General features: G+C 52.9%; 1 protein-coding gene, 1 long non-coding RNA gene and 1 other non-coding gene across 3 annotated transcripts; 1 reads left to right on the forward strand and 2 right to left on the reverse strand.

Moving 5' to 3' along the window:
* Window positions 1–3,743: 3,743 nt before the first annotated feature.
* Window positions 3,744–6,428, reverse strand: Dio3os (deiodinase, iodothyronine type III, opposite strand). Its single transcript, NR_002866.2, has 4 exons — window positions 6,343–6,428; window positions 5,911–6,109; window positions 4,986–5,786; window positions 3,744–3,937 (listed from the first exon to the last, which is right to left on the reverse strand). It is a non-coding gene; the product is annotated as a deiodinase, iodothyronine type III, opposite strand (long non-coding RNA).
* Window positions 6,408–6,489, reverse strand: Mir1247 (microRNA 1247). Its single transcript, NR_037204.1, has one exon. It is a non-coding gene; the product is annotated as a microRNA 1247 (primary transcript).
* A 1,100-nt stretch (window positions 6,490–7,589) lies between these two features.
* On the forward strand, window positions 7,590–9,457 carry Dio3 (deiodinase, iodothyronine type III). Its single transcript, NM_172119.2, has one exon. It carries the CDS (start codon window positions 7,592–7,594, stop codon window positions 8,504–8,506), a length of 915 nt encoding a protein of 304 aa, NP_742117.2. The 5' UTR covers window positions 7,590–7,591; the 3' UTR covers window positions 8,507–9,457.
* The last annotated feature ends 11,901 nt before the right edge of the window (window positions 9,458–21,358 follow it).

A 21,358-nucleotide genomic window follows, 5' to 3' on the forward strand; every position in this document is an offset into this window, starting at 1 on the left:
ACTGGGCCAACAACACCCAAGACATACTGGTCTCCTAACTCCAAGGAAGAGCTGAGCCTGCCATGAGAGGCACTTGTCTAGACCTTCAGATCAGCTGAAGCACTGTGGGTACCAAATGGATGGGCGAGAGTAGATGGACAAAGAAACATATTGATGGGTGAAGAGATAAATTTATGGGTTAAATAGATGACAGATGGACTCCTGGATGAATAGATAGACTGATAGATGAGTTGATGAATGGATGAGTGGATAGATGATGGATGGACGGATAAATGGATGGATAATATACGGACAGATGGATGGCTGGGTGGGTGGATGGATGGATGATGATGAAGGATAGATGGAGAGACAGATGAGTGGGTGAGTAGATAGATAATGGACAGATGGATGGGAAGGCTGGCAGACAGATGGATATTTGTGGATGGGCAATACCACTTCTTAATAGGATTGGGGGCACGAGCTCCTCTGGAAGACTCAGCATTCTCTGGGTATGAGGAAGGCACAGGGATGCCCTATTGCTTCATCAACACATGAGAATACCCCAAGATAAGCACTTGGCACACAGTAGGCATTTAAAGCTCTAAAGCATACATAATTCTTCTTGTCCATGCCACACAGTAGGCGGTGCTGCCTACACTCACCTCCTGAAACATGACTTGGAATGAGTTTCTACTGTCCTGAAGAACTGTATTTCTAGCACACTGAGCGACTTTACTGAAACAGAATCTTATCCCACATGAAGCTACCACACCCAGGAACAGTCCCCAGCCAGGAAGGGAGGGCAAGAAGACCCTACCTCCATCCCAACCTCTGCCTGGGAAATTACCCAGAGGCCAGCTCAACTCTACAGGTCACTAGAATCTCACTACCCCCCAACCCCACCACTCCTGCACCTCACAACCCCTACCCGACCAGGAGTGCCTGAAAGGGAAAGGCAACCAGAAAGGCTTCCAGAAAGGGAAAGGCAACCATCAGAGGCAGGGACCAGACCTGCTCCCCCTTCAATGCACGCATCTCTCTCTTTCCCTGGGCAGCAGCATCTTTTGAGGATCTTGGGTCAAGATCCCACTATGCCTGGAAGGTCATAGAGCCCAGGGGAAGAGACCATGGCCACAGAATAAAGAGGAGCCAAGTTGGGAGCCACCATTCCTCCCAACGGGCTGGGCATTATCTCTGTACTGGGGGACTCTGGGGAGGAAAAAATGCACTCTCCTTGTCCCTCAAGCTGTCCCCTACCTACTTTGCAGTATCTACCCTGGGGGTGTCATGAAGTAGGGCATGCAGAGGACCTGGGGCACTGAGGCCCCATGAAGAATTCTCCCTGAAAACAATCTTGCTCCTGCTCCTGCCCCCACCCCCCACCCCTGTCCCCACCCCTGCTCTGTTCTGGCTCCTGCTTTGTAGGTAACAAAGATAGGATTAGCCATTGTCAGAAGCTGCAAGATCAATCCTAGTTCTGGCCCTAATTCTGCACACCTCCCAGCATCTATACGCCCTGCCCCACCTTTGTAGAACTCTATACTCCATGACCACACCCATGATGACTTCTTGATGAGGATGTGTGCAGATCAACTCCTGTGGGCCATACCCCAGCCACCATATCCCAAACTCCCACGGACACCAAGAAGAAGGACCGTCACTTCCCTCCAAAAATAAGCAGATTGCATCCCACAGAAGTTTCAGGACATGGCACTAGACAGCAGATACAAGATCTGAACCCAGGTCTGAGAGATTCACACAGCCAGTATCCTTCATATTAAAAAGTCTGGCCTAATGGGATGGCCCCTAACAAGTGTCCCCTTGGATAAGATGTCCTGGCCCTTAGGGGATAGCCCCTGGCAGTTGGCATTTACGTCCTGACCCAGGCCAAGAGTCCTAGAAATGCCAATCACCAAGAAACTGAACTTCAAGCTCTACACCTGCCTACTACAGTGTCTTTGAACCTATCACCCCTTGGTGGGGCTGTCACAGTTTGGCTGGCTTCTCCACCAAAGCACAGATACTAATGGCTTCATGCTTCCTGTCATTTCAAGTTGTCCACAGTCATTGGCCCCAGTACATATCCAGGAACCTTTTGTAAGCCTGAAACAATGAGCCAGAGTATGTGATCCCTTTCCAAGAAAGAGCACCAAGATAGAAGGCCCTCCACGCTTCAAATTAGAGCCACAAAGATGCTGGGGCTACTCCTCCACCTGTGGCAACTTTCCAGGATACCACCCAACGCAGGAAACTCACTGTGTATCCTCGTGAGCTCTCTGTGAGTACATGATGCTCCTACCCAGGGCCCCACCATGTAGGGACACCTGAAGACCAGTATACACCTACCACTCCACTTGCAAAAGCAAGAACCAGTCTGGCTGGGGTGATGGGGTAGTCTTCCCCCAAAGGATAAACATCTCAGAAGGATGCCCCTCCCTCCAGATGTCCATTGCACCATGAGCCTTCTCCTCCGGTGGTCCATAAACTCATACAAGATGAAGGTGCTTCAAGGAGTCAGACTTCATCACTCTGAGCCTCAGTGCCTGGACCAGGCTTCTGACCAGCATGGCCTGCAGGGATGCATGGGCACAGTTGGGCAGCCTGGTTCATCCACTGCTCCTCTGCTGTCATATCCAGAACAGCATTGAGGGATAATCTACATCTACTCTGCTCAGAGAAGCCCATGCTGTGGATGTACTCTGTCCCTGAACAGGAGGCGTCTTGACTTCGGTGTTTACACTTTCATCTCACTTGTGATACCTTGTGGGAAAGAAACTGAACTCCATGTGAACCATCACAGATATAGATACACACCCTCACCCGTATGTGCACATGCACACCCATGTTCCTTCATAGTTGTTCCGTGCCATGGTGGTTCAATGTGTTCATATGTTAGACCTGCCATAAGGAAAGGAACCTGGGACTCAATGTCTGCTGCTGGTGAACCCACCACTCTTTCCAGAGAGCCTCAGTAGAAATATAAGAAGATAGTCCCCCAGGTAGGCTAGGATTTGTCTTGTATGCATAGTCCTGCATCCCAAGACCAGTCAGGACCCAGGTACCCACATTGTCCTGTCCCCCAGGGCTAGCAGAATACCAGAGACCACAGTGAGTGCTTACTTATGTCTGGACCCAGTGAGAGCCTAAGTTAGGCTGCAGGGTGGGGGCGGGGCCTCAAGGAAAGACAGGAAAGGTCAGGTAAGACAGTACTGGAGGCAAATGGCCAGATGGTGGGGACAGGTAGGATTTTACAGGACCCCAGAGTAGCAGACAAGAGCAGTGCAAGTCCTTCCAAGGTGTCTAGAACCTTCTACATCTGTGGAGCAACATCTGAGGAAGACATTGACAAGATGCTAAGACCCTGGCTCTCCAAGATCAGCCCAAGATCATCACTGAGCTACTGGCCACCCTGTCTCCTCAGAGTATTTCTGTGCCCACCTTAGTTGGCCTGAGTCAGAGGTGGGAAAACGTGTCTCAAAGACCACTCTCAAACTAGTGGAAAGGGCTAAGCACCTCTTTCAGAGGGAGCGGTGCACAGCCTAGAAAAGGAACCGGGATAAAGTGGGCAGGTGGAGGGCATATTCGTTAGATGCCACACCCAAAAGGGGATGTTCCACGGAGCCAGTCCTAGATGACCTCACTCAGGCCTGCTGCCACCAACATGTCCTACCTTGCTTGCTTACCGCCGCCGTGTGCAGAGGGCAGAACGACACATCTAGAAATTCTCCCCAAACCCGGTTTTCAGTAAGTCCACACTGTACACGTTTCTCATTGCACAAAGCTTTATTGGGCCCCTCCCAGAAGTCTCTCCAAGGGATCCCGCCTGGGCCAGCCTGGGAGGTCTGCTGGGCAAACACAGAAATGCATCTGCTGAACAGGCTGCTGGCCACTGAGGAAGAAGGGCCAGGAAGAGGGAGTGTGCTCCTTCAAGAAGAGTCCAGGCAGAAAGTGGGCTCCCCTGTATGAGGAAGGGTGGGGCCAGGTCAGACCAGGGCTTTAGAAGAACAGGAGGACTATAGGGGTGGAGGGAGGAAAGAGAAGGGCAACAGGAACACCATGGGTGGAAGTTCAGAGGAAGGAAAACCTCAAGTGTCCAGAGACCAGGGTGGGGGAAGCAGACCAAGAGCGACAGGAGTGACGGTCAAGGAAGACTGAGCCCATGTAACCAGGGCATGATGAGATGGGGTCAGACCCAGGGCACAGGACTGTTATTCTCTGATGCTCTTCTCTAAATCTAGGGGCTGGGCCATCTTTTCTGAGTGCGTAGGAAATACCCCGGCTGGGAGACATAGAAGCCAGTGGCAAGACCCACCAACCTGCATGGGTGTCTCCTGACAGCCTTGGGAATGGGAGGCAGAGACTATGCCTGCCACACACTGCACACCAACCCCACCCGGAGGCTAGGAGATGAAGGGGTTAGTGTCAGGCCCTCTAAGCACTCCTTCCCTGGCAGACCACTACTACCCAAATCTTGGGAGTGGAAGACTGGCCAAAGGCCAGTCCTCCTCAGTCATGCCAGGACCTTGGCCCTCCTCCTCCACCAAGTTGGTCCAAGATACCAAATGGACCCAGCCCAGTGCATCCCTCCTTTCTCTCCCTGTCTGCCCTCTGCTGGAGCTGGGAGAAAGCAGGCAGGAGAGCCCAGAGCATACCATCCCACCCCGGCTCTTGAAACAGGACAAGTACCCCAACTTGTGTCCCTTCCCAAATCTGCCAGGTCCACTGAGGCCTACACCCCTCATGGATTTCAGAAGAGTCTTGGCCTTGGGCCAGTATTCATGTTCTAGACCACTGGGACAAGACAAGATAGTTTAAGTAACTGGTAGAAAGGCTGAGAACTACAGCTAGTTAGGGGTGCTCCCCTGAAGGGCATGGGAAAAGAGGACTGGGGAGGAAAATAGAGATGAGGAGGAACCGCAGAAAGGTAGGGAGCACTGGTGTGGTTGTCAAGCCAGGTATGTGTCCCCAAAGCCAGAATCACTGGCACCCCTTGGGTCTTTCCTCACCTGTACAGGATGCCAGGGAAGTCGAAGGCCTGGGTTCTTCATCCAAGGCTCTGGAATCCTGAGGTGTGGGGTGTAGCCTATTTCCCACACAACACCCGCCCCTGTCCAGAAATGTGGATGGCAGGGTTTCCCAAGTGTCCCATATCAGAAAGGGGTGATGTTCAGGGGTGACTGGTCCCATAGAGCAGGACCAGAAGGACTTCTATCTGTCCCAGACTATGGCTGCCACATGGCATATGCACCTACACACATAATGCGAGAAGGGGAGGATCGGCCTCATATCCCTGTCCCAGGTCCTTATAGGAAGAAGCAGGACACAAGCCCTAGACTGGTATCTCCCAGAGATGAGGGGATCTTGGGCTGAAGAGAACTATCTCTTGCTCTACCCAAGACAGCGCCCAGAAGCTCCCAATCTGTCTCTCAGACTCTCCAGCCAGAGTCTCTTCTCACTTTACCACCTAAGTCTGAAAGAGAGTGGGGGGGGGGTTGATCTGTAAGCTCAGAGGAGCCCTGCTTAGGGATAGAACCATGAGTGGAACCCCCAGCCAGGCACGTTCAGGGAGATTTCTGAAGTCCTCCTGAAAGACCTTACAAAGAGTGCTAGAAACAGCAAAGGAGTCTGATGGCTTCCTTCAGGTGGGAAGTGCTGATGTTTACTCCCTTGCCCCCAGAGCAGAGACATCCTCTGACCCAGAGGGAGAAGAGCCACTTTCACAGGCTGTTCACAGGCAGCACACTCCAGATCCAGCTGCTCTGGCGGCCACAGGTCCCGCGACCGAGGGACTCCCTGGGCAGAGCATCCTGCCAGGACAGCAGAAACCAGGTGGTGAGGGCGGGCGCCTACCTGGGCGCCCTCTGGGCTACTTGAGGTCGACTTTTCCGGACAAGTTCCATGGCTAATGGAAAGTGGTCTGACTGTGCTCACCCTCCCGAGACGCCAGCGCGGTCTCTGGTAGAGAAAGTTAGGTAGCTGGTCTCTCCCGAGAGGGCGATGCATGGGACGCAAGCAGCTGGAGCTGTAGTATCCGGCTGGGGTCCCGTTACCCCAGAGAAGGCCCCTGTGAGTGCTGGAGCATTCTAGGGAGTGCGATTCTTAGGCGCTGCCTTCGGGTTGAGGCCTTGACCTGAGGGGTCATTGTGAGGTGTATCTAAAGTGGAACTTGCTTAGGGTCTCGAGGACCCCAGGTCAAGCAGCCCCGCCGCCCCTGAACCCAAGTCTCCAGCAGTGCGCCACGCGCAGAGACAGATTAGGAGGTCTGCGCCGCTGTGGCAGAGCCGACCAGAGCCCCACGCTGTTGGGGAGTTGCCCCGCACCCCTAAAAAGCCTCAGCACACGTTCCCTGTTGAAAGTACGCACTTTACGCGTCCGGGCGCCTCCGCGGTTGAGTCGGGCCGCCGCGCTCCGAGTTCGCGAAGGTGGCTCAGTTCGGGCGCTCCAGTCTCGACGTTCCCGGGGCAGAGAGCAACGTCCGGGGACGAACGGGACGGGTGCGCCCGGCGGCCGGGGCTGCGCCGGGCGAGGCAAGCGGCGAGAGGGGAGCGCTCCCGCGTTCAGGCAACAGCTACCCCTAGTGGGAGAGCCGCCCGGGGCCGGCGCCGCCCCGCGCCCGCTGCCCCGCGCCCCGCGCCCGCAGCGCCCCGCGCCCAGGGCGTCCCGGAGCCGGCCGAGGGCGAGGCCCGGCGTCGCTTGCCGCGACTCTCCGGGTCTCCCGAGCTGGGCGCCAGCCCACCCGCGGGCCCTGCCCTCGGCACCTCCGGGCTGGAGCCGAGGGGCAGCTGACCCGGGAACCGCGGCGTCCGGCGGGAGCGAGATGGGACGGGGCGGGCGCGGCGCGGACTGGGGCGGCGCGCGGCAAGCTCGGGCAGCGGCGGGGGGCGCGGAGCGCGGTGTGCGTGGCGGGGCGGTGCGGGGGGCGGCCGTGTGCGAGGCGCGAGTGTGAGCGCGCGCGGGAGGCGGGCGGACGGGCTGCGGCAGTCGAGCGGCGCCCGCGGGCGAGCGGGGAAGGCGGCGGGAACCCAAAGTTGCCTCCTCGCGGGCCCGCGTCCCCGGCGGGGCTGCAGCCGGGGGCCGGCCGAGCGGCGGCCGCAGACCTGGACTCCCGCGGTACCTGGGCAGCGACCCCGCACGAGCAGCAGCAGCGTGGGCGGCGTTGGCGGCGGCGCGCGGGAAGCGAACCGGAGCTCCGGCGCGGCGCTGCGGCCGCCGGGGAACTCAGCTCAGGTGCGCGGCGAAGAGGGCGCGGGCTGGGACCCGCCCGCTGGGACCTAGGAGGTGCGAGGCGCTTGCGCGGGTTACACCATTGCCACCACTGACTGCTTGGCTCTGAGATCGGGCTCCTAGTCCCTGGACACAGCGGCTTCGGGGTCCCCCGCCCCTGAGAGCGGGCTGCGGGACTCAGGCCCGCCCCTGCCAGCCCCGGGACGCACCGCTCCACCCTCGACCAGCCTGCGCCCGCCCTCGACCCAAGATTTCTGGGGCATTGGCCGCGCCTCTGGGTGATCCCTCCGGGCTCAAGTTGCAAGGGGGCGGGCCCCGGTCGGAGGTGGAGTCTCCCGCCAATTCAAGCTTTGACTATAAATTGAGCTCCCAGAGCACCGAGGACCAGATGCCTCGCCAGGCCGCCTCGAGGTTGGTGGTCGGAGAAGGTGAAGGGCCCCCGGGGGCTTCGGGGCCCGCGGCCACCATGCTCCGCTCTCTGCTGCTTCACTCGCTGAGGCTCTGCGCCCAGACCGCCTCGTGCCTCGTGCTGTTCCCGCGCTTCCTAGGCACGGCCTTCATGCTCTGGCTTTTAGATTTCTTGTGCATCCGCAAGCATTTCCTGCGCCGTCGCCATCCTGACCACCCTGAGCCCGAAGTAGAGCTCAACAGTGAAGGCGAGGAGATGCCCCCTGACGACCCGCCCATATGCGTATCAGACGACAACCGTCTGTGCACCCTGGCCTCTCTCAAAGCCGTGTGGCATGGCCAGAAATTGGATTTCTTCAAGCAAGCCCATGAGGGTGGCCCAGCGCCCAACTCGGAGGTTGTCCGACCTGATGGCTTCCAGAGCCAGCGCATCCTCGACTACGCACAAGGGACCCGCCCGTTGGTGCTCAATTTTGGCAGCTGTACCTGACCACCGTTCATGGCGCGGATGAGCGCCTTCCAGCGCCTGGTCACCAAGTACCAGCGCGACGTTGACTTCCTTATCATCTACATCGAGGAAGCCCACCCATCCGACGGCTGGGTCACCACAGATTCACCCTATGTCATCCCCCAGCACCGCAGCCTGGAGGACCGTGTCAGCGCAGCGAGAGTACTACAACAAGGTGCACCTGGCTGTGCTCTGGTCCTGGACACTATGGCCAACTCTAGCAGTTCCGCATATGGTGCCTATTTTGAGCGCCTCTACGTCATCCAGAGTGGCACCATCATGTACCAGGGAGGCCGTGGCCCCGACGGTTACCAGGTGTCTGAGTTGCGCACTTGGTTGGAGCGCTATGATGAACAGTTGCATGGTACTAGGCCACATCGATTCTAAATAACCAAGGGACAAGTGACTGAATTGGTGGGCCGGGTCTCCTGGGCCTTCGAAGCCCACGTGCAAATGCTCCAAAGAAAGTCAAAGGTTGTGGGGGATCCCCATGACACAGATGAGCACAGCCACAGAACTCAGGCTGAGTCTGGCTAACTTGAGACTCTGCTATAGTGACTCCCTTTTGTACGTTTTTGGCTTGCTCTCAGGAGCATTGCTGTGGCTCGAACTGACAGCTTTGTCCCTGCTGGAGTTTACCTGCTGGACTTTCTGACACCAGGTCTCCAGCGCTGCTTCGGCAAAGCGCGAAAGTCCCCAGCATTTCACAGCTCGGACTTGTTGGCCACGCCCGCGCGCCCTGAGCGCAGCTGGGTTCCAGCAGCGCCTCAGGCTCTAGCTAGTTGCCTGGCACCCACCTGTCGAGCGCAGGGAGTCCTGCTGCTTTTGTGTTTATTTCTTATCCCTGGGTTGGGGGAGGGGCTCGAGATAGGGAAAGGGTGGGCAGGGTAATTTCCCCGCCTAGCTTTGGGTGCGCTGGAGCCCTGGCTGCTGATGACGAACCGCCTCTAACTGGGCTTGACCACGGGTCGGCTCTGAATTGCAGAGAGGCTCGAAACAGCGCCTAAAGTAAGAGGGGGAGAGTGCTCTGGGTTCCACAGGGAACCGTCGAAAAAGGGGTGGAAGAGGGACATGGTAAGGGATGGACTTCGAGACCAAAGGAAGTGGCTTGGGGAATCAATCTGCGAGGTTCGCAGGTCCCCAGGAGGGATGCGAGAACTTTTTGGAGAAGGGATTAGTTCTAAGACAAGGAGAAGGGGAAGAACTTGGGAGTCCTAGGCAGAAAGCGCGGGTTGTGGGGCGGGGTGAAGACCAATCAGTGAATGTTGTGTTGGAAACATTCCTTGTGTATAAACTTTTAAGCTACAATAATAAAGACTTGAAGGAAGTTGCTCTGATTGCCTTTGGTCCGTTTATTTTCTCGTGTCTTTGAAAAACCAAAAAGAACTAAACACAAATTTCTCCCTGGCATCCCCATAGTGACTCTAGGGGAAAGTAGGGACGGGAAAGAACCCAGGTCCTGCAGGGGTGGGGGGGGGCTGGAGATGGGCGGAGGAGGAAGGAGTTTCCCTGGGATGGCAAATGCACTTACACGTGCCACACCTGCGCAGAGAACTTCAGGCCAGAAGAAGACTCATGAGAGACCCATGAGGAGATTGGTGAGGCAATGGGGTGATCATTTGCTATGGTGCGCGAGCGCAGTAAGACAATTTTAGCGCTGTCTAACTTTTCCCAGCTTTGGGTGGTATGGGGAGAAAGGTGCTGTGTAAGGCGAGACTGGACCTCCAAGCTCGCCCCCTGGGTTACCATTGCACCCCTGGCCCAGCCCTCCTTAGCAGTGTCGCACCTGTGGAATTGTCTACCACCATTCCTCCAGGTTGCTGGGAGGTACGACCAGAAAGGCGCATAGGGCCAGTGTCTCCATTACTCAGGCACAACTCCCACATCTGGGTGGGGGGGTGCTTGGGGTGTTCTCGTGCCCGGGACACCCGCTTACCAAGCCTCAGCCAAACCTCACTGCCGCCCACCCCTCACCATGCTATGGGGTGGAAAGCAGAGGAGAGAAGGAATATGAGAAAGATGTGGGTGGAGGAAGGTGGGGAGGGAGGTCGCGCGGCGGCTGGCACCCATCCCTGTGCAGCCATGGCCAGGCGCTCGCGAGCGCTAAGCTCGCCCTAGATCTTTCCCCATACAGCTCAGTGAGTTGAAGGAAGCTCCCAGAACACAAGAGATCAGTGCGCCCCGCATCTCGTTTTGCTGATGACATTTTAGCAGAAAAAGTAAGATGAACAGAGAAGGGGGCCTAAGGCCAGAGTTGAGGCTGGGAATGAAAGAACAGCTAGCCCAGGGCCTTCAGACTAGGTGGGGGGTGGGGGGTGGGGGGATGAGGGGCGGGCTGAAGGATGTGAGGCACGCATCTTGGGACATAGTGCTCGTGGAAAAGTAGGGACGGGACTGGATAGATGGAAGACAGGTCCCTGCCCAGCCAGGTCATCCCCCGATTCCACGGGCACCTCCCCTTCCGCCCACCACCCCGCCCCGCTCCTCCTTGAAAAACCCTTGGAACTCACACCCTAACATCGGTGATTTTTTTTTTTTTTTGCTTTGAAAATATTTCAATTGAAAAATAACTTTTAAGGGAAAAAATCAGCACAGATGGTATTTCTTCGTCCCCACCCCACCCCCACCCCCCCGCGCGCACTTCTCATCCCGAAACCTCAGGAAGAATAAACACAGAGAAGCAGCAAGGCCGCTGCCTGGAGCTGGGCAGGACCCGCCCTAAGAACACAGTTGCCTTGCAAAGGCTCGGGGCGGCTAATCCGGGTCCCCACTGGCCACTTGAGGGTTCTCCTAGGGCGCAGAGAGTAACCCCTTCTCAGGTCACTGGGCTTTCCCAGGAGTCCACGCCACAGCTGGGAGAGATCTGCACCGAGCACCCCAGAGGCTCCTTCCCTCCTCTTAAGCCCGACTCTGCCTCCAAAAAGCCTCAACCTCCCTCCTTCCCTTCCCTTTCTCTTCCTTCCTCCACTCTTCCTCCCCACCTCCTTTCCTGAAGAAAAAAAAAAAAGAGGAAAACCTTTTCTTATTAAAATAATGTGAGCTTATTACAGAAAACAAAGAAAAGCCAGAAGGAAAAAAAAAAAAAAAACCAACCTAGTAGCGGTAACTACCTCCCTGCTCATGACGTGACGGTGTAAATACAGATCATTAAAAGCAAAGGCAGATCCTGCCTGTGAAGTTCAACTTTTAACTTTTTGCCCACCCTGCCTCTCCTGCCACAGTTCTGAATCAATGACTGAGGTTTGAACCGTGCCACAGCACATGGTCAGGAGAGCCAGAGATATCAGCCTGGATGGGCATCCCCAAAGCTAGGTATGGTTCCCTTATGTCCACAAAATGAGGGTGAGCAGCCTTCAAGCGCTCTGCCCCTGTCCCCCATGGCACACTTCCTAATGAGAAATCGCTAAGTCAGCGCTGGGGACCAGCTACAGATATGTGTGCTTTGCAGCATGCTGCTCAACTGCCTTCCAGACAATCTGATTGGAATTGTTTTGCATTTTCCTGATGTGCCCCCCCCTTCTTTATTGTTAAGTAGAAAACACAGAGATGGCACCCAAGCTTACTCTCCGTATTGAACTTTAAAGACAGCAACAGACAGAGGAACGCAGGGCGCTGGCTGAGGGTAGTTTTCTGACTGAACATCAGGACCCAGCAATGGGCAGTGAAGTCAATGTATCCCTTCCAGTCAGATAATGTGAAGAACTGAAATAGAATAAGCATAACAAAAATACCAGTGTATGCTTTGCCCAGGGAAAGAGGGAAGTGTCCTGCAACTTGCTTGGGGTGGGGTGGGGGGTAGCAAAGGCAGAGAGCAAGGGAGGGGGGGAGGAGAGGAAGAAAGGGAAGGAGGAGGAGAGAGGGGGAGGGAGAGAGAAAGACAAGGAAAGAGCGAGGAGAGAGAGAGAGAGAGAGAGAGAGAGAGAGAGAGAGAGAGAGAGAGAGAAAGAGACCCTGATGTGAAATGCAAGCGAGTCAACTCTTGGGAAGTCAAAAATGGAAGTGTTTTCAAGCCCTGACCTGAGTCTCAGCCCTCTTCCTTGAGGTCAAGAGCAGCATTTGTGACCCACCAGGGGTGTTTCCTTGAAGGGTCCATTTTGCATAACCACTATTGTGCATGCCACTCAGGGATGCATCTTCCATAACTGGGTTTGATAACCGCCCACCCACCCCACATGCTTCTCTCAGGCCCTTCCCTCCAGCAGCCCCCACCACTGACAATCCATCTGGTCTGAGCAGGTCTGTGCCTGCAGACTCTGACTGGATTCATCCTGGCATCTAACTGCCCCTCCCCCAGGAGGCAGTACTCTGCTCCGTCCTCAAGAAATGCTGAACTTCATGTTCGTTGAGGATGGGGGCGGTGGCAATGCATAGGTTTCTGACTGTCCTCTTCCCCCCTCCCCCCTGCCAGCCTCTTTGCTGCCTCAGATTCCCAGAGGTCCAGGGCAAGTTAAAGATATAGTCCAGCCTCCAACAGAAAGGAAGAGAGGAAGCTGTTAAAGAGGTCATAAAAGGCGGGTCTCACTTGCCTTGTAAGGGCAGGGGTCTTCCCAAGAATGTGTGGAAAGAGGGGCTGGCATCCTTGGGAGAAAAAGCCCAGCCAAGGAGCTTGAAGTCCATCCACACAGAGAGATGTCTGCTGCATGGCTGCAGAGTGGGAGGGGTGCCTTAGCTTTGAGCCTTTGGGGACAGGAACTTCAGACAGGGAAAAGGGCACTTGTTAGAAGGGAGAAGTTAAGTTGGGGTAGGGCATATCTCTCCACCCGCCATAGAGGGATGCTGGGCTCCGAGAGAAGCTGGCATCTCCATTTCCTCAGCTCTACTCTGGGCCGACCTGAAGGAAGAGAGTATATAGGGAAGTAAAGGAGTAGGTGGGTACCAAAGGCCAGGCCCCTCTCCTCCTCTACCCACGAGGGGGTTTCCTCAGGGCTGGGCACAAAGCCAACGCTTCTGAAGACCTTCTGGTTGGTGACATGATGAATGTGACCACAGCCCCATTTCCTGGATGAAGAAAGTGAGGCCCAGTGTGCCGGGCCAGGCAGGATGTCTGGGCCTGGACTGTTACCTTCTTCTACATTCCTATACTAAAGACCTCACCTTCTGATTCTTAGAACATGACCTTATTTGGAGATCAGGCCTAGAAAGAGGTGATTATGTTAAAATGAGGTCATTAGGGTGGGCCCTAATCCAACCTGATGAAGTTCTCCTAAGATTAGGATATAGAGGAACACAGAGGAAAGGCCATATAAGGACAGGGTAAGAAGGGTCCATTAACCAGCCAAAGCCAGTTTCCTTGACTCCTATCCCAGCTGTGGCACATTGCTCCAGCTGCCCCAGGGTTAGAAGTGGCTTTGACCAAGGTTTTCATCCCCCACACCTAGGGTTTAACCCCTGGCTCCTCCCCACAGGGGCTGAGGCCAGGTGGGGCTGAAGATCTGCTCCTCCTTCATCAGACCCCCAGGGCCACGAGTCTGGGTTGGGGCGCTGAGTTTAATGTTCTTTTTAAAATATCTGCAAAGACGAGTGTGCACACAGCTCTAGAAAACGCTACCCGAGGTAGGCACAGTACTCCACTCTGTGTGGGCGGAATCCTGACTGTTTTCTTGCTTTCTTCTTATTGCTTATCTGTAGCCTGTGATTTTTCTGTAGTGAACTCCTATTGCTCTTATGACAGAAAAATTCAACTAAAAACAGCAGGAATGGGAGCTGTCGCCTGGGTCCAGGAAGGAAGGGCATGGGGAAGGCACAGGTGTGGCTGGTGATGGTGGGTGCAGGCCTGGGGAAGGGGTGCCCATGGGAGGCAGGCAGGCCAGTAGGCTAGAAGGAAAGGGAGGATTCAAGGAAGGGAGGGGGAGGGGGAGGGGGAGGGAGGGAGGGAGGGAGGGAGGGAGGGAGGGAGGGAGGGAAGGAGGGAGATGAATAACAAACAGGGCACACAGTTAAATTTAAATTTTAGCTAAACAAAAAAACAGTAGTTTAGCCAAGTGTACATCCCATACTGGAGTATACTTATACTAAAAATGATTCCTTACTTCAATGTTTACCTGATATCAAAATGAAATGGGACATCTCAAGTTGGTTGTTTCACATCACAGTCCAGAAGATCTCTACCTCCAGTCTCCCAGAAGCAAGCGACTAGATCCTGTCAATTGGCAGAGAACACCAAACTCTCTGGAGACTGCGTGTGGGAATGTGAACCCAGGAAAGAATGACCACGGCAGATACAGAGTCCCCTGCAAAACAGCAAGACCCCCTGCCCTTTAAACAGAGTGTCACCGACAATCCAAACTTTGTCCTCCCTCACAAAGTGCCTCAACTTGTCATGGTGGTTATTTGCTATTTTATGTCATTATACAGAAACAAAAGGCAACGTTTTACTCCTTGTGAAATGTATTGCCATTAACCAGACAGTGTTACTATTACATTAATGTCATGGGATATAAATGTATCTATATTTGTATATTAGCATTAGTCTGGGTTCTGAAAAACAGAGCCAACAGAGCTAGACTGACACAGAGTATAGAATAAGAACTCGGCTCCTAGAGAAGACCCTGAAGCCAGAGGCAGCAGAAGAAGAAAAAGCAAAGGAGACGGTTTAAATAAAAAGCTAGTGCAAAGAAAGCTGTCAGCAGAAGGAAGAGGCGGGAGGAGCATTTATAAGCTGCACAAAGGCTTATGAAGCAAAAACTGAGGCTGGCGAAAAGGCTCAATGGTTAACAACACTTGCTGCTCTTCCAGAGGACCCAAGTTCAGTTCCCAGCACTCACGTCAGGTGGTCCACAGCAATCTATGTGTAATGGCAGATCCACATGGTCTGATGCCTCTACCCTCCACTGACATCTGCACAACTAGAGAGAGAGAGAATGAATTAAAAGTTATACAAGTAAGTATTGTTAAAAATTACAATGGTAAATATATCATCACAAGTTATATATTTTTAATATTTGAAACATATAAGAAAGTTCAACGATTCAACAGCAAAAAGAACAATTGGATTTTGAAATGAGCAAAGGACCTTTGTGACTGTCAACTTGGCTAGATTTAGAATCACCCAGGAGACAAGCCCCTGGAGCTGTCTTTGACAGTGATTCCAAGGAGGTTTACCTGAGAAGAGAAGACTCACTCACTCAGACTTGTGGGTGGTACTATTGTCCCAAGAGCTGGGGTCCCAGCCTGCATAAAAAGGAGAAAGCAAACAGCATAGTGTCCTTCTCTGTGTGTGTCCTGAGTGCAGATACAATGTAGCCATGCCTTCTTCACTGTGATATACCCCGCCCTCAAAACTCCAACCAAAATAAACCCTTCCTCCCTACCCTGCTTCTCCGGGGTATTTTGTTACAGTAGTGAGCAAAGCAACTTAATACAGACTGGAGTAGACATCTCTTGCAGGAAGATATTCAAATGCCCCCCCCCCCCCCCCCGAGGCATCTCTAAAGATGTTCAGCATCACTGATCATCATGGAAATGCAGATCCCAAACCAGAGGGAGATGGTAGCCCATGCCTGCTAAAAAGGCTGCTATCAGGAGCCAGGTTGTAGTTTACTTGGTAAAGTCTAGAGAGGAACTGAGTTCACTCCCCAGACTCCATGTTGAAAAGCCAGGTATAGGGGCAGGCTTTGGAAATCCCAGTGCTAAGGAGGCAGACACAGGTGATAGATCCTCTGGTCCTGCAGCCCAACCTTCTTGATGAGGTCTAAGGTAATGAGAAATCCTGTCTTAAAGGGGAGGGAGGCAGCTCCTGAAAAACAACACCTAAAGTTGTGCAGCACGAGCACATACACAAGCACATGTGTGCACACATGTGCGCGTGCGTGCACACACACACACACACACACACACACACACACACACACACACACACGACTGATCAGACAAAGATGTTGGAGAGAGTGTGGAGGAAAGAGTTCTGTTCCGTTGTGGATTGAGGAAAACAATAAGCAGATTCCCCAAAGAGTTAAGAACAGAAACACCCTGTGACCCAGTAATCCTGGGTGGAGGTGTGAATACATGAGAAACAAAGTCCCTGCATGCAGAGATATCGGTGTGTACATTGCAGTGACATCGGTGTACACATTGCAACAACACTGTTCACAGTACCTGAGATAAGGGTCCATCAAAGTATCCATCCCTGGGTAACTGTTGGGAGCACACACTATCTTGGGCTGATAAGATAGCTCAGTGGGTAGGGGCGCTTCCCACCAAGTCTGGTGTGATAGTTTAAATAAGAATGACCCCCCACAGGATCATATAGGTGTGACCTTGTTGGAGTGGGTGTGTCCTTGCTCTCTTCCTCTCCCTCTCCTACTTCCCCTCCCCCCTCCCTCTCCCCCTTCACCTCCCTCTCTCCTCCTTTCCCTCCCCATTCCCCAACCCCTACCCCTCCCTCTCCCTCTCCCTCTGTCTGCCTGCCTACCTGTGGATCAGGATGTAGCTCTCAACTACTTCTCAAGTACCATATCCCATGCCTGCCACCATGCTCCCTGCCATGATGATAATGAATTCAGCCTCTGAAACTGTAAGCCAGCCCCAATCAAATGCTTTGTTTTGTCAGAGTTGCTATGGTCATGGTGTCATATGCTCATGGAGTAGAACAGTGACTAAGACACCTGGCCACTTGAGTGCCATCCCTGGGTGAGAAATGACTATGACAAGTTGTTTGCCGATCTCCACACATACTGGCACATGGGAAGACACACACACATGCCCACATGCACACATACACACGACCAAGGCAACTCTTATAAAGGGTAACATTTAGTTGGAGCTGACGTTTAAGTTCAGAGGTTCAGTCCATTATCATAAAAGCAGCTTCCAGGCAGACATGGTGCAGGAGGACCTGAGACTTCTGCATCTTGTTCCAAAGGCAAACAGGAGAGACTGTCCTCAGGCAGCCAGGAGGAGGGTCTCAAAGCCCACCCCTACAGTGACACACTTCTCCCAACAAGGCCACACCTCCTAATAGTGACACTCCCTGGGTCAAGCATATTCAAACCACCACACCAAATAAACAAGAAAGAAAGAAACACACGCAAACACTTAGACACACGTATTTGCACACACTGAAAACCCATAAAAATCAAAATTGAAAACTGTAAAAGTTCTTTTTATAAAAATTAAAAGAAAGCAGTGCAGAAGGGAAACTACTTCACCTTACAAAGCAACAGCACGGGGTGTGCATGGGAGGTGCTGATCTGGTTTCCACGTGCTGGAGACCTGGAGAGCTGAGCCTGTGAGTCCCCGTGCAAGTCCAGCCCCTGCTTGGAATCCAGAATGAGTCAACCCTGTGGATGCATCTGTGAGGACGTTTCCACAGAGGTTTCTCAGCAGAGGGAAAACACACTGAAGGTGAGTGGCTCCATCCCATGGGCTTGGGTCCTGAACTGAACCAGAAAAAGCCATTGAGCTGAGTACCAGCATCTGTCCGTCCGTCTCTGTGTCCTGACTGTAGATGCAATGGCACCTGTCATTTCTCACTCCTGCCATGTGGCTTCCCCAGTGTGGACCACACCCTCAAACTATGAACCAAAATAAGCCCTTCTCTCCTCCTTCCTTCCTTCTTTCCTGCCTTCCTTCCTTCCTTCTTTCCTTTCTTTCTTCTTTCCTTCCTTCCTTCCTTCATCCCTTCCTTCCCTTCCTCCTTCCTTCCTTCCTTCTTTCCTCCCTTCCTTTCTTCCTTCCTTCTTTCCTTCCCTCCTTCATCCCTTCCTTTATTCATTCCTTCCTTCCTTCTTTCCTCCCTTCCTTCCTTCTTCCTTTCCTTACTTTCTCCCTTCCTTACTTCCTTTCTTCCTTTAGGTTGCATTATCAGGTACCTCATTGCTGACTGGTGCCCTGCCCAGGGAGAAGCAGGGATGAGCATTGCCTTGCTCAGCAGTTCCAGTCAGGCCCTCAGGCAGCTGGGTGAGGCCACCCAGGGAAAGGTATCTATTTCACTCCGCCTACAAATTCAAACGTGAGTGAGCCCATCCAGAAATGTGCTCCGAGACATCCATGGAGAAGAGTTATCTGGGCCCTCTGTGGAGACGAACTATTAACCACCACAGTGTCAGCATGAGCTGTCCATTCATCTCTCCAGTCTTAAAAATGAAACTAGCTCTTTTAGCTGTATGTAGGCTCATCTGAATGGAACTGTGCCAGCCCTGAGTCCTGCTCTGCAGAGATATTGTGAGCATACTTTGTTAGAAATGTAGACAAACACATTTGCATATTTCTAAAATGTCAGAATTTATTGAAGAACAATATACATTCATGTGGCACAGCAGTCTCAATGGCAGCAGTTTGCTAGATGCTGTTCTAGCACACAGGTTCTGTTTTTAAAACCTTAATTATTAATATTAAGTCTCAGAGCAAATGGTACACATAATATAACAAGTGTGTGTACATGCGTGTATGTGTGCATGCATGTGTGTGTGCGTGTGTGTGAGCATGTGTGTGTGAGCATGTGTGTGTGTGTGTGTGTGTGTGTGTGTGTGTGTGTGTGTGTGTGTGCGTGTGTGTGTGTGCGTGTGTGCACGTGTAGGTTTCAGAATGGCTACAAAGAGTTCAGGAGGGAGAGAGGTCCAAATGCCTGAGAAGCCAAAGCTCGGAAACCAATGAGCTACAAGATAGTTTCTAGATGGAGGATGAGGACCCCAAACCGCTGGGAAGATGCCGTAAAAGATGCTGTGGCTTTGAGTCAGGCCACTGCCTGTTACAGGTTTGAGAGCGAGGGTACAGACGAGGAAGGAACAGGCAGACAGATGGACGGCAGGCACAGATGGGTGAATAGCGAGCCACCTCAACAGCAGAGACCAAGCCAAGGCGAAATCCAGGGACAGCCAACCATAGGTCGGTGGAGGCCGTCAGCATCTCAATACCAGGTCCTCTTCTTACACACTTTCTTCTGCTACTGTGTCCAATAAACTTCAGGTTCCAGTGGTGTGGTCACATACCGTGTGCTCCTCCAGCCTCACTTGACCCTGATAAATCCACAGAGCGGCACTCTCTCCACTCCCAGGAACATGCCATCTATCAGTTGGTGCTGAACAGACACTCCTGTTCACATGCCAACCCGGAGCACCATGCTTCTCCATCTTCGAAAAGGAGACAAAACTGCTTGGGAAATGGAGTTTCTCAGGGAAAGGTACAGTCTGAAATGCCAGTCGCACACAATGTAGAGTAACTTAGAGCTGGGAACTACCCAATCTCCACAGAGAACAAGGCTTGCCAGATCCCATCCTAGGAGCCCACACCCACCTCAAGAGAGCCATCAGCAAAAGATAAACTTTGGTTGGTGAGAATCACGCTAGAACCTTAGGCAGCGTGTCATGTGACTGTCACTCCAACCTAGGACTTGAAGTGACCTTGACATGGGTTCTCCAGAAGGTTTGGCACGTCCTCACCTGGGGTCTCTCTGGCAGCTCAGTGGACAGTACCAGGTGGAATCACCTTCCACATCCTACTTATTCATACCCCCAGCTGCAGGCTGGGGACTCCCCAAGACTATGACAGAAGTGTCAGAATGTGACCTGGGATTCTTCGGAGGGTGGAGGCCAAGCGTATCCATGCATCACGAGGAGAAGGAACCACACATCCACTGGCTCCACCCAATGATGCTGCCAAGGACATGAGAAACTGCAACCCCTGTGTACTACTAGTGGGCATGTCAAGAGGCACAGCCACTGGCAAAATGTATGGTACTTCTTCAAATAACTAGAGTCCTCAAATTCCATCCCAGACACAAGCCCAAAATAGTTCAAAGAAAGGTTTCAAGGAAATATTTGAGCACCTGTACTCATAACAGCATTATTCATGATAGATACAGAAGCAACACAGTGCCCGTCAACAGGTGGCTGGGTACCCACAGTGCTGCAGAGTCAGGGGAATGTTTAGCCTTAAAAGGAAGGAAGATCCACCATGTGCCACATGGATGGACCTTAAGGACAGGATGCTGTGTGATATGCCAAGCACAAAGGGCAGGTGCTATCCGCTCTCACTGATGTGAGTCCTCAAAATCATTAGATTCACAGGAAGCAGAATGATGGTTCCCTGGGCAAGATAGGCTAGGCTAGAGGTCTCCTTCTGGAAGAGACTATGCTCTTCCCATGGTGTGAGCTTACCATTCTCCTGGCAAATGTTAGGGTCTGTGTCCTCTACTCAGAGGCAAGCTGACCTCCGGGATGGCCTAGAGATACCTAGTATGCAGGAGCAATGCAGTGTAACTTCTGGGGTTCTACCACAAAAACACCACACACTTACTCACTTGGGGTGCTTACTCTAAGAACCTGGCCACCACCCTACAAAGAATCCCAGGTCGCATGGACAGACACACTCGGACATTTCTGCCATAATCTGGGGGAGTCCCCAGACTGCAGCTAGAAACAGCCCTGGGGGATGTGAAAAAGTAGGATTTGAAGAAGAAGCCTTCATGAACCTTCCTGGAGACCAGCAGCAACGTGAAGGTGCCTGCCCTACCAATGTATGTGCCTGGAACAGGAAATCTGGGGCTGGGGAGATGGCTCCGGGGGTGGAAGCCCTTGCAGTGTGAGCATGAGAACCAAGTTTGCAGTCCTTGAGCCTGTATGAACTCCAGATGTACAGCATGAGTGTTTGTAATCCCAACTTCCCTACGGGAGAGGGAAGTCTGAGACAGGAGAGCCCCTGGATGCTCGTGGGCCGACTAACCTAACCTGGCACACACAGCAGAGAACAAGGCATATAGCGAGGATCAGCACCTGAGGTTCCATAGTCAGGCATGGGGGGGGGGGGGGAGCTACAACCTCAGCACTCAGATGGTAGAGGCAGGAGGAACAGGATTTTAAGGCTAGCCTGAGCTACATAAGACCTGTCCCAAAACAAAAAAGTAAATCTTATGGTGTATGTATTTTATCATACATACTATGCATATACACAAATGTTTAATTAATTTGTTGTAAGGTTTCATACCTGCGTAGATGGTTTTGTATATTTTGAATTTCTCTCTCTCTCTCTCTCTCTCTCTCTCACACACACACACACACACACACACACACTCACACACACACACACACACTCACACACACACAAACACACACCTTTTTCTAAAACACAAAACACAAACAGCAAGGGAAAGATCTGGGCATTTTCTAGAGTCGAATTTAAGATATCTACTGGTACTTGTGCCCGTTTCTCTAGGGTTTGGTCAGCTGAGATAGCCTGCTCCCTGTCCTGGGAGTGGAGCCCACAGGCTGCCCGGGTAGCTTCTGAGGATGGAGTTAGCTAACA

The sequence above is a fragment of the Mus musculus genome, chromosome 12 (genome assembly GCF_000001635.26).
Source record: "Mus musculus strain C57BL/6J chromosome 12, GRCm38.p6 C57BL/6J".
Taxonomy (NCBI): Eukaryota; Metazoa; Chordata; class Mammalia; order Rodentia; family Muridae; genus Mus; species Mus musculus.